This window comes from Halyomorpha halys, unplaced genomic scaffold, assembly GCF_000696795.3.
Source record: "Halyomorpha halys isolate HHAL.00 unplaced genomic scaffold, Hhal_1.1 Scaffold1794.1, whole genome shotgun sequence".
Lineage (NCBI taxonomy): Eukaryota > Metazoa > Arthropoda > Insecta > Hemiptera > Pentatomidae > Halyomorpha > Halyomorpha halys.
In genome coordinates, this window is record NW_027113207.1 from 157,190 (window position 1) to 169,994 (window position 12,805).

General features: G+C 28.1%; 1 protein-coding gene across 3 annotated transcripts in view; it reads left to right on the top strand.

The window, feature by feature from the left end:
• The window catches only part of LOC106690652 (putative leucine-rich repeat-containing protein DDB_G0290503), a 29,884-nt gene extending 17,789 nt beyond the window's left edge, over positions 1 to 12,095 (top strand). For all 3 annotated transcript variants that reach the window (XM_014436160.3, XM_014436161.3, XM_067050811.1), the window contains exons 14-15: positions 903 to 1,001; positions 9,286 to 12,095. In XM_014436160.3, the coding sequence (XP_014291646.1) occupies positions 903 to 1,001; positions 9,286 to 11,948 (2,762 nt within the window). In that variant the 3' untranslated portion in view covers positions 11,949 to 12,095. The remainder of the gene's footprint in view (positions 1 to 902; positions 1,002 to 9,285) is intronic.
• The last annotated feature ends 710 nt before the right edge of the window (positions 12,096 to 12,805 follow it).

Here is a 12,805-nt window from a genome sequence, read left to right on the forward strand (position 1 = left end):
ATGAAACTTTAGATCTATGTTTGATGAACAATGGACAGGTGATCCAAAACATCATGAATAAATGAAATAAATAGTGTAGAAGTGCGAAGGTATGATTTAAAAAATAAATAAATAAAAAAGATAAATATAAATAATAAAGGTGTAATATAATATAAAATGGAGATAAGAAAAGTAAGTAATGGTAGTATAATTAGAATTTAGTCTTTGAGAAATACTACATCAATTGTAATGAAATCTAATGTTAATATCTGTGGCACTTAAAATAAAAATTGTACAAATAACATAAAGCAAAAAAATTTTCCAAAAATAAATTTATTTATTTTTTACTATAAATTAAAAATTTCAGAAGGGTCCTAGACAAAAGGTACCATGATACCAAATTTGGTGCTTTTATTATTAGGATTTCTCTGTTTGTGAAGGAAATCCTGCTTCAATAAGGTTTTCCATCAAACTCATTCAATGTGATTCATTTCCTATTTATTTTTGTCCTTCAAAGAGAGGAATGTTTTGGGCGCATGTAACTCTGGGCTACTTCTCACTTTCTTGCTGGTACACTTGTTTATTCCTAGACTGCTTGGTGGATAAATACCATTATTAAATTTCCTATTTTATCATAATATTTTAATTCTCAGAAGTTCAGTGGTTAACAGGAAAATGTACTTTTTTATTTTCTAACTAACTTTTATTTTGTCCCAATGTAGTGACCATGTTGTCTTCCTTATTGTGCTTCTTTTGAATTACTTCCATTTCTTAAATAGCCTTCTCTACTATATTTAATTCACTTACATATCATCAGTGTATACAAAAGATATGTTATTTTTCCAAGGAACAAATTGTACTAATTATTTGTATATTATGTCAAAATAATTTCAATAAGTATTAATAATGAACATTGAATGAAGGTGGAAGTGTTGGTTCCCCTCAGACCGACACCGATGAAGCTGGTGGCAGACTGAGGGAGGATCTCGCCGATGCCATGCTTGAAACACAACTTGGTTCAGGTGAGTCTTCGTTTGTTTTATGTTCTGTTATAACAATGGCTGTAAAAAACACACATTTTAAACTGAATTTCTTTCAATGTTCTTATTTATTTATGTTTTTCTTTAAAATAGATTATGTATGAAATGACTTTCATATATCGAATTTTTATTTGGACCATTGATAAAATAATTATCTTATCATTATTTAGTTAAACTGAAATGGTTAAAGTTTTTTTTTTATTACTTGATAAAATACATAAATTATATAAATATAGTTAAAAGATTAACATTAATTTGAAGTTTCAAGATTGGTTAAAATATTGTTTAACAAATCTTTCTATATAAATAAAATTATATAACTTTTTACTATGAAAGTTTTTTTATCTATGTCTGTCATGCTTTAGGTAATTATTTATTTAATTAGTAGGAATATTTTGAATAATTATGAAGAAAAACTACCTCAAGAGGAATTAATCTGCTTTGTATGATGAGTATATTAAAATTGTGTTTTACACTTTAAACATCATTCTTATCTTTCTGTATTGTATAAGTTGGAATTAATCATTATGTCATTAAATAATGCAACCAAGAATCATTGAGCATTAAATCAATGCTGTTAATTTTTTTATTATTTTCTTTTTAATCAGAACTTCTGAATTATTTAGATATCGTTATGAAATTTTTTATTCTATTTATTTTTATTAAATTAAAATCCTAATCTCTTTTTTGTAAATTTAACCTTTTATCAGGTTGCTTATTTAAAAAAAAAATGAATATTAAATATTCATAATAATCAACCACAGATTATTTAAAAAAGGATCACTATAACTCACAAATATTTTTATTAATAAGATTCTAACTTAAAAATATTCGACACATGTTTAAGTGTTCTTGCCAATACATTATATGACCCAAAAAAATATATATAATTTTACCACTTTTTTATATTATTGCCTTATGAATTCAAGTTTTATTACATAACAATCACTTTGCTTTTTTTTGATAAAATAAGATAAACATATTGCTGGTTGTATTAAATGAGTTTAAATGTACAAAAAAGTATGAAAACCAAAAGAAGTTTTCAGCAAAGTAGACCAAAAACATTTTTATTTTATTTATTTATTTTTTTTTTTTTTTTTACGAAAAAGTAAGATTAATTTTGAGCTTTATTTAAAACCCTTAAACAAGAATTTTTATTTAGACGTATCAAAAATTACAAATTTATTTTTCTGCCCTAAATATTCATAACTCCTCAGGATATTATCCAAATCCAGCATTACAACAACCATTGGAAAGCTGAATTTCTACTCTTCTCACCTATTTCATTACCTATTACATTTATACAGAAACAAAAATGTTTTATTTTATATATTCAACTCGTTTTTATAGGTCCGCTTTTCACCCTGTACCACTCTAGTTTTGTGTTGATTAGTGGTCATATTGAAGTTATTGCAATTTTTAAAAGAATCATGTCCATAGAACGTAACATTTTTGCGTTAAAAAAAAATTAGTTTTTGCTTTGAAAATTCACATTTAAGGTGTAAAAATCGATCATCAACTCAACTTTCTCCCTTAAAAAAAAAAGGTTTTCCTGCCCAGTTTAGAAGTAATGGGTATTAAGCAGTTTTCTACAATATAGGTGTGTACACTGCTGAAACAATTTGGACTGACGGACAGATAAAATATTTTTTTGATTTATATTTAAGGACAAGAAAAATGAATCAGACTGCAATAACTTAAGTGTAAACTACATGGAATTGCGGAGATCAGACCTAGAAAAAGAAGTTAAGACAAAATATTTGAGGAATTTTTTTTTTAGTTTTTTTTTTTATTTGAAACAACTTTTTCTCTTTTTTAAAAGCAAAAATTGTAGATCAGGGTTGGAAGAGCAGAAATTCAGTTTTCCTACAGTAGTTGTAACTTAAGATTTGAAATTTATTTCATGAGTGCGGAGAAAAGATTATCTTTAAAAAATCAAGTCTTAAAATTCCCAATTTTTGATGTTTCTGGATATCTATCCTTATTTAATGGTTTTAAATCTTATACATCGCACGTTTCTTGACTTCGTAGGGTGGGTTCGTCATTCCCACGCCTATTTTTTTAGTGCCACCCATTGGGTAACAGGCCTCACAAATGCTCAGTGGGAGGTTGTGAGTGAGTTTTGTATCATTTTATTATGCTTTTGCTTAGGCCACTGAAAACAAATTGTACTTTTTCCTTAAAAAAAAAAAAATTTGTTTTGATTTATTGGAAGTTTTTTTTGTTTCATATTTGTTTATACGTTTAATATAATCAGCAATAATATTTCAAATCACACTGTGTGAACGCAGAAAAATATAATATAAAAACTGCTGAAATTATATAATTTTTTTTATGTCGGCTTCTTGAGCATAATGGCTAGAACCCTCGGACACCTGTCATATTTTTGTCAACCTGGTGTCATCAAAACAAGTTTCATTGAAATTGGTGGCATAGACGAAACAGTTTCTAAATGTGTTTGCACTATCTTGGCCACACTTGACAAAAAATATCGGCTTTTTAAAGTTAAAAAGTTTTTAAGTATTCAACAAATATTTCTGTGTATTAATACAATGATGTTCACACATAATATAAGCTTTGACCTGATAACTCATTAGAGGGTAGTAGTTTCCTGTAAAAACAATATTAAATTTAAGTTTAATCAAAGAGTATTATAATATTTCATGAAAAGTGTTAAAGGTAATAAAGATAATGGATAAAAAAAAGGATCTAAATGCCAAATTGTCTTTTTTTTTTTCCATTATCTTTGGTTCCTTTAACACTTTTCATGATTCATTATAAAAATAATTTGATTAAACTTGAATATAACGTTGTTTGTACTGGAAACTACTACCCTTTTTTATACAATTTTATTAATAAAAAGTTTTGGTATTTATTACTGTAAATCTTTTTTAATATAAGATTAATTATTTATTAAAAAAAATTATCATAATGAAATGATGTATAGTGGACTCTCACAAATCCGAACGACCCCTGTAGTAAAAAAAAATTGAGGATTTGATTTTATGTATGTAGTACATGTATACATACATTGAATAAAACCATATTATCAACACCTTACGTGCTTAGGCTTAAATAATCTAGTTAAAAATACCAACTCCTTTTATTTAAAATAGAATTCCAGTATGTATTAAAATTTGGGAGCTTATTTATTTTCTCAATATCTTTATAATAATAATGATAATGATAATAATAATAAAATTAACCTTTTTATTAAATTAGTCTTCAGTGCGTGTAGAGAGAGGGTAGCAGTAATATTTTAAATTAAATTTTTGTTTACAGTTCACTTTTATTAATATTTTAAAAAATCATATGTCCGAACTATTTGAACTGGAAAAATTAATCGAAGAATTAAGAGGTAGGTTTTTGGGAATTTTTTCAGAAATTACACACACGGTAATGAAATATATTAGGGATATTCATGATATTTTATTAAATGTTATAAGTACAGGATTGTGAGCAACCCTATTCAAGGTCATGGTAAATGCATAAGAGCTCGTGGTGGATTTTCTGAGCAGCTCGTTTTATAACTTTTCCTTCCAAAACTTCATGTTATTGTTTACTTATAAGTTTTGATTAAAGTTATTTATTACAACATACCCAAATTAAGTGAAAAGTGAAAGTTTGGCTTCTGAGTGTCTTGTTGATCTTCTAACTTGTGAGGAACAGAATCAAGATGAGCTAATTGAACACTGTCATTACATTATTATTATTATTATTCCCATTCATTGTGTTATTAGTTATAAAAACATCTAAAACAATACTAACCCAAAAAAAAAAATCACAAACTACGAGCAAGTAACTTAACACAACAAACAAAATGATGACGAGCTCAGCTGGTCTGTTGCTTGATGTCATTCTCCTTTTAACTGACCTAGTAACAGAATCTCAACCATGTTAAATTTTATATCGTTTTAACATGGTAAAAGATAGAAATATTTCTCCATTTAACATGTTAAACTAAAGATCATGAAAACCCCTATTGTTTAATGTGTTGCAATGTTCCAGTCTAAGCTTTATGGCTTCATTAGCAATTGATTCATCCCTGTTAGAAGTAGAATCTATTCAAGGTCACACATTGAATTAAATGAAGGCGAAAAATTTATTATACTTATGCTAGGACATTAGTTTTTTGTTCCAGTTGGTTGTTGGAATCTTTTTTTAGTGATTCATTCACATTTTAATCTAGTTTCAGTTGTATCTTAGTTAACTTTTGTCATAGTTTTGTTCTAATCTGTTTTATTATTACCTTGTTGTTTAATTTTCTGGATGATCCTTAAGTTGGATCAGCTCCCTTGTTCATGAAGCTTATTTTTGCAACTTTATTTAAAAGCTAACTTAGTTGCTATTGAAATTTTAAAGTTTAACTCATTATTCTGTGACTAGCACTTGAAGAAAAATAATGAGCAATGTCCTCAGAATCAAGAAAATGTTAGGTCTGAATTGTTTGTTTTTCAGAATTACTGTAACAGTAAAAGGAATAAATTGGTAAGTTTTCATATTTATTTTTCTTGGAAGTTTTTCAACTTAAACTTTTTTAACTTTTGGAAAAAATATATAGTTGGCACAATTTATTTTATTTTCTAGGAATAAAACCCTCACTACTTCTGATCTCTTTATTCTACCATTCACATCTTCCTTTTGAGGGATTTGTTCAGACTTCAAAAACCTGTCATATTTTTATTCCTGAAACTATTTGGAGATGGAAGTTTACCTTTTTCTTCTAAAATAATACAGAGCTGGTTTCTGGATCAAGGGTTAATCTTTGTTCTAAGCCAAACCTATCTATCAGTCCCAGATTATAGTTATACAGTTAAATTTTATTTTATCTTGAAAAGTTTATTTCTTTAAAAAAAAAAAAAAAAAATACTACTATAATTTACTCCTTCTATTTTTGTTTTATATTGTTTATTTGACCTTAGTATTTATGAATCATCATTTCTCAACCTTTCACAGTTCAGTTGTGGAATAGATGTGAGTAATGGTGTCCTATAGTGAGCGACTAAGTCTTCTTTATGTTCCTTACTTGTGCCCAAATCAGGCTTCCTGTCTCAATTTTTCAGATTCTGTCTTTCCTTCTCTAAGCAATACATCACATTATAATTCATTCATCATTTATGATAAGATTATCAAACCACACCGAACATATGTGGTAGGTTCAGTCACTTATGATCGTCATGTTTAGTGTGTTTTTCAGTTATTAGCATCAGTTAAATCTTTTGTTTTTAAGACCTATTATTTATTTTTATTTTTTTTATTGATATTTTATTTTTAAATTTTATTGTGATATTTTACTTTATTCAGGTATAATCACTGAAAAAGTATATTGGTAGCAATAAAATGAATAAAGCATTACCTAAATTAATTTAAATTTAAAGATTTCATTATAAACATTTTAACTTTCCTTGTTATCAGGGATAACATAATTTCTTTTAAATTTTCATATATTTTATTTGAGAAAGATTTAATTTTTTTTTTAAAATGCTAACTGTTCCATTTAAATATTTTTGTTGATTGATTATTTTAATTTTTACCTCATTTTGTGTGTTTTTCTTTTGTCTTTGTGAATTAGTACTTTGAATATACCAAAAAAATGTCAGCACCTTGGTACATTTATTGAAGAGTGTTATTTGTAGATTTCATTATGTTTCTCTAATTGTTTATAAATTTATATTTTATTCCTTCTTTAATTTATAACTACCTGTTATCAGCGTTCCTTTTAATACCAACTGTTTTGTGAATGTGATGATTTTTTTTTTTTTTGCTAGAACAGCTGTTTATTCACCTTTCCCATCTTAAAAAGTCACTGTAGATGGTGAAGCTAAAATTTGATTGCACTAATTTGAATATGTTATGCACCTAACATTTACCCTCAATAAATTGTTATTAGAAAATTGTGGAGACTTGTGTGAAACAGTTTTGATTTCATTTTTATTTTATTTTTCAAAATGAAGTTGTCATATAATGTACATATATGTAATGATGATCTTTGTCTTCTGCATAATTTTAAACACCAATTTTTTGGCAACATCGATTATCAATGGTAACTATAATGAATTCAATAAAAAATTATTTCATTAAATTAACTTCTTACACACTGAAATATCCCCTATTTGTTTTCATATATTTTTCTCATAATATTTAAGTTTTCAAAAATCAATTTTAATTTTTAAAAAAAAGTGCTATAACCAGTGTATGCCTAGAAGGCATTTTTGATACTGCCGACATAATACTTCAGTACCTTTTCTGAACACAAGTTTTTTTTTGGAAAATGTTTAAAATTCTCTAATAAAACAGGTGTTTGGTTAATACAGTGGGTTTTGAAATATCCCTAAATTTTCACTAATAAAATAAAAAGTTAGAATTTACTGATGTTACTTAAATAAGTCAACCAGACAGCTTGTTGTTAAGCTTAGAATTTTTCGTGATGTTAAGCTTAGTATTTTACTTTATAATCATTCTGATGTCTTGAGAATCATATTTGAGGGTTAGAGTTTCTGTATTAAGATTGATTTTAATTTTTATTAAATAAAAGTTGAATTAACGCCCCCAGATGATGAAAATATTGGATTTTATAAACATTTTTGAAAATGTCTTTCAATAATCGTGACATGGGTGCTTGCAACGTTGAGTAGTTAGAACTCTGGAGTAGTATTGTAAACATAGGCTGTGTAAGAAAATATTGTTGGTTAAAATATTTTGGTAAAACTTTTAGACATTTTTTTTGTAGAAATATATATTTACTAATTGCTTCTATCAACTTATCATATTACTGTTGCTCAAACTTTGAGGAATTAGAGTACTTATAGTTTCATTTATTTTTGGAACTATAATACTGTTGAAACTCAACTGTTTTTTCTTTATAAAATAAAAAAAATTTTTGAATTACCACCTATGATATTTTGGTTAATTTTTTTTTATTAACCGATTTTTATTTCAAATTTACATATTAATGTTTTTTTTTACATTAATGGATAATGTGTTGAATTAAACATTTGTTCATATTGATTGTTCTGTACCTTCTCGACAAAGAAAACATTAGCGTCACTTAGTTATCATCCAACACTTAAAACTTTTTTTTTGCAGAATTCAAATTTTTTTCAATTCACTGTTTCAGCGGCACACATCTAATAAATTATAATTTTCTTTCCCTTTTATTATGACTTTTTAATAATCTTATGCAAAAACATCTCTTGTAATGTATGCTATACCAGCACTTTCATTGAAGAATGTAATGATACAGTCTATGTGTTCTTTTATAATACAAATATATAAATGTGTGTGTACATACACACAAACAAATTGGTACCTTTTTTGTCTTTCAAATTGTGAAATAAAGAAAAGTTACTTAAGTAATTATTGTCATTTTGTCTTCTCTTAATCTCGCTAAGCTGCAGTAGTTTCTTCCTCTAGTTTTGCTGAAATAACAATATTTTAATAACTTCTTATAATGTTTTGTTGCATAGGTTGTATCATTCCATCTTCATTTATTTTATTTTTTTAGAGGATGCCTTATTTTTGGTTACCTTTAATATTAATTGTTATAATGAAAATGAAAATCGCAAATAATTCATCTTCTTGCCCATATGTCAATGTATTCAAGCATATTATTATAGTAGAATCTGTAACCTTTGTAGTTAATATTTAACTTATTAGTCAAAGGTTAGTTGTATTTTATCATAAAATGTCATGGGTGGTTTATTAACCTGTTATTTTAAATCGCTCTAGTGTTCCACAAGTTTCATGTAATTTTTAAATCAAATTAATTAGTTATGGGTTTTAAGCATTGCTTTTATGTTGTTTAAAACATTTGCACTGCATGGCTTTTTTATTAGATAGATTATTAGCATATTAATATATAATAATTTCCCTGTATGCCTTTATTTTAACATTTTTATTAATGCTTAGTTCCTCCAACTTTGAATCCCTATTAGGTGTGTGTCGCATTTTAACAGCTATACCTCTGTGGATATGTCATTGTTTAATTTTATTTCTTAAAATTCTGGAGTTTAATTATTTTGTTTGTATCCATATATTTATGAAATATAGATATAAACAGACCATCTCCTGTTATGATCTAGTCATTAGTATGTCTTTTTTATTTATAGTTTTTTATTATATTTTTTTTTATGGCATATCCATATAGGATGCACTTAACAAGCTTTTCCTGTTGAACTTATCCCTTTTCATGTTTTATTATGAGGGGCACATTTTATGAAGTGTTGGACCTTTGAAAGAGTGACTCTGTGTTTTCTGTTGTCCGAAGGTCAGGCGAGGGGGAAGCTGAGAAGGGCTGAGGTTGAATGGCAGGTCAATCCACTCGGGGCCGTTCAGACCCATCCATTGGCTGTCGTCACCCATTGGCCTCACCCCCTCTTCTTTGAACCTTTTCCAGTCAACGTTTCTAAGGATGGGCATCTGGCTCCTGACACCATAACCGAGGCTTCTGTTGATAAGGAACTATCTGAAGAATCTTCTGATATAATAGTAGACACTATCAAATCAGAAAATGTTGAATCATATTCATTTGAGAAACTTGAAAAACAGCCAGCTAGTGACATTTTGAAATTTGATGTTGATAATAGGGAAGTGTTTGTCCATGAATCACTGGCAGAGAAGGAGTTATGTGAATGTGAGGTCAAAGTAAGTTATTCATTCCAACCTAAAGATGTTAAAAAATCTAATGCTAGCAGAAATATTCCTAGTTTGTTAGTTAGTAATTCTGAGCCATTCAATGATTCTGGCAAAGAACAATCTGAAATAAGTAGTTCTGATAAGGAAGGTGCTACTTGCATAGAACAAAGTGCAATAAAAACTCAAGAATCTGAAGAAAAGAGTTCTAAAGTTGTTGGTAGAAAAGGAAGAAAGAAAAGAAAAAAGGATATATCATCAAAGCCACCGATGACATATGAAAACATCTCGTCTGTTTCTCAAAAAGATGATAATCAAAAAGAACATGAACCTTTTCTACAAGATACAGTTGCAAATGAAATATTGCTTATTACTGAGGAAGATAGCTCAGAACAGATTAAAATATCTATAGAACAAGAAATCGATGTAAGTTGTAATTTAAAAGATGATATTGAATTAAATCAAAGTTCAACTAGTCTAGAAATGCATTTGAAGCCATTGCAAGAAGTTGAGTCTGATTTTATCATGGATGATCATCCTTCTTCTAGTATTGTCCCAATTGATAAACCTCATTCTGAAGAAATTCATGAATCAACTAATGAAGGCCTTTCTGATTTTAACTTGATTATTGAGTCAGAAGCCATCTCAGATAATTTAATGATTAATAAAAGTTATGGGGGAGATATTTTAATCTCAAGAGATAATTTCAATGTCGATGATGACAACAACAAAAATTGTGATTTAGGGACTGATAAATTGGTCATTACTGAAGAAATATCCTCTATTAGTAATGTTCATGCCAGTCATTTAATCGCCTTGGATGAGGCTGATATTATACCAGTAACTGAGGAAGATATACCAGTAACTGAGGAAGATATACCAGTAACTGAGGAAGATATACCAGTAACTGAGGAAGATATACCAGTTACTGAGGAAGATATACCAGTAACTAAGGAAGATATTATACCTCCTTATAGTGACAAAAATATAAATATTGAAGAAACTGAAATTCTTTCTCTGGAAGTTGATCAATCATTGCTAGAGAGTGATATGAATGGCAATAGACCCCCAATATGTACTGATGGTGAGGAAAAAAATCCTCAAGAATTATTGATTTCGTTTGAGAACCAAGAAGAACAAGATTGTGCTAGTATTTCTAATAACCCAATCTGTGAGGGAGAAAGTTCTCATTCATCTGAATCGCCAAGCATTCCGACAGAGGATCTTTCTGACAACTTTGTTAAAGTACCTATTAAAAATGGCCGAAACAGCAAAAATAAACGCCGAAAAAAAGATAAAAAAAGTCATGATTCCAGCCTGTTGGCAGATATAAGTGAAATTGATTCTTATGATTCAGTTTCTGCAAAAACAGATGAAGCTGTTATGGACAGTCCAAAAAAGTTGGTTTCAGAAATAGAATCTGAGAGAGTTTCTGTAAGGAAAGAAATAATTGATTCAACTTCAGTTTTATTTGATGTAATATCGGTTTGTGAAACTGTACCAGAGGCATTGATGGATTCTGTTGAAATGAATGAGAGTACTCTTGAAAACTCGTTGAAATGCTTGTCAACTTGTTGTGAAGTACCCCGTATCTTTTCTGAAGATATCCAATCTGATCAAATTGCTTCCACTGATAAATCAGAGGTAGAAGATATATCATCACATTCTGGTAAGGAATCTGATGATTCTAAAATAAACAAAAAAGAAAGATCAAGGAGACAAAAAAGGAGTGAATCATCTGATAAAGACCGCTCTGATAAAAAAAAATCTCCCTCCCCAGCCACAGCTAGAGCAGAAGTTAAGGATTCTGAGTCGAGTGACGAATCTTGTCAGGTCACAGAAGCTAAAACAGCAGTTCAGAAAGTTCCAAAAAGGAAAAAAGGGAAAAAAAATGATGAAACCTCTGAAATTCAGTTGAAAGTAAAAGAATCTTCAGAAATGATTGATACCACTACAGAAGGACCTAAAGATAAGAGTTCTGACAGCTCAAATGAATATAGCTCAGAAAAACCAACAAGGAAGCAAAGTGGTAACAGAAGTTGGAGTAATGTTGTTAGCATTGGAGACCAACGTTGTAACATTGAAGATCGTGATTCTGTCTATGAATCATGTAATGATGATGGAGCCAGTGATTCACTTGCATTTGAATCAAGTAAGGAGGACTTTGATGAAAGTGCGTTAAAAACCCCTGTCTTAGAATTGACCTCATCGAATACTGAAGAGAAAACAGATTCTAGTGACAAATTAAATCAAATTTCATCAAAAAAATTACGAAAGCAAAAAAAGAAGAAAAGATGATGTCACTGGTCCCTTCACTTTTCACTTATTAAATTAAGTGTAATTGTTTTGTACATTCTGGCTCTCATAACATTGTATTTATTGAAAATTATGCTCAAATTGACAAACTTTTCATAATGGAAAAACTAAAAAAAAATAATAAACAAGTAAAATAAAAATAAAAACCTTGTATATGAAGTAGGTACTGATGAAGTAATTATTTATTTGTATATAGAAATGAAATATTAAATCTTGACTCATGCACTATCATGACATTTTAAAGATATGTGTTGCACAAAACATTAAATATTTTTCAATAAGTGTTCACTGATTGTGTGTCATCTTTCATTACAGCATTATAAGTGTTATAAGTTGTTTTAAGTGTAATATATGTAAAATAAATCAAATAAATTATGGGGGGGGAGAATGTGATCAGCTTATATTGTTTTCGTGTTTGACGTTCTTTTATCAATGGATTAGTTATATTTCATTAATTTAAGCTTTAGAATTGGCATATTTATATCTTACATACACATACATGTGTAATACTTATGTGTGTTTGCCTCATAGTTTCTCATGTGCAGTAAGATATTTACTTTTCTTAAATATTTACCTTATTCTTGTACCTATGTATAGTCATATAAACATTTACAAAATAGTGTGTTAATTTATATTAGCATTTTCATTATTTTTAAGAAAAACATTTTTATTGCAATAAGTTGTTTTAAAGGTACTAAGTTTTACAACATTTTATTATAATTGAATGACTTTAGACATTTCACTATTGTAGTTTTGTTTTTAATTGAACATTGTTAAGTTCATTTAAGAATAATATGAACAATATTACTCAATTATAATTTATAATAATTTATATGATA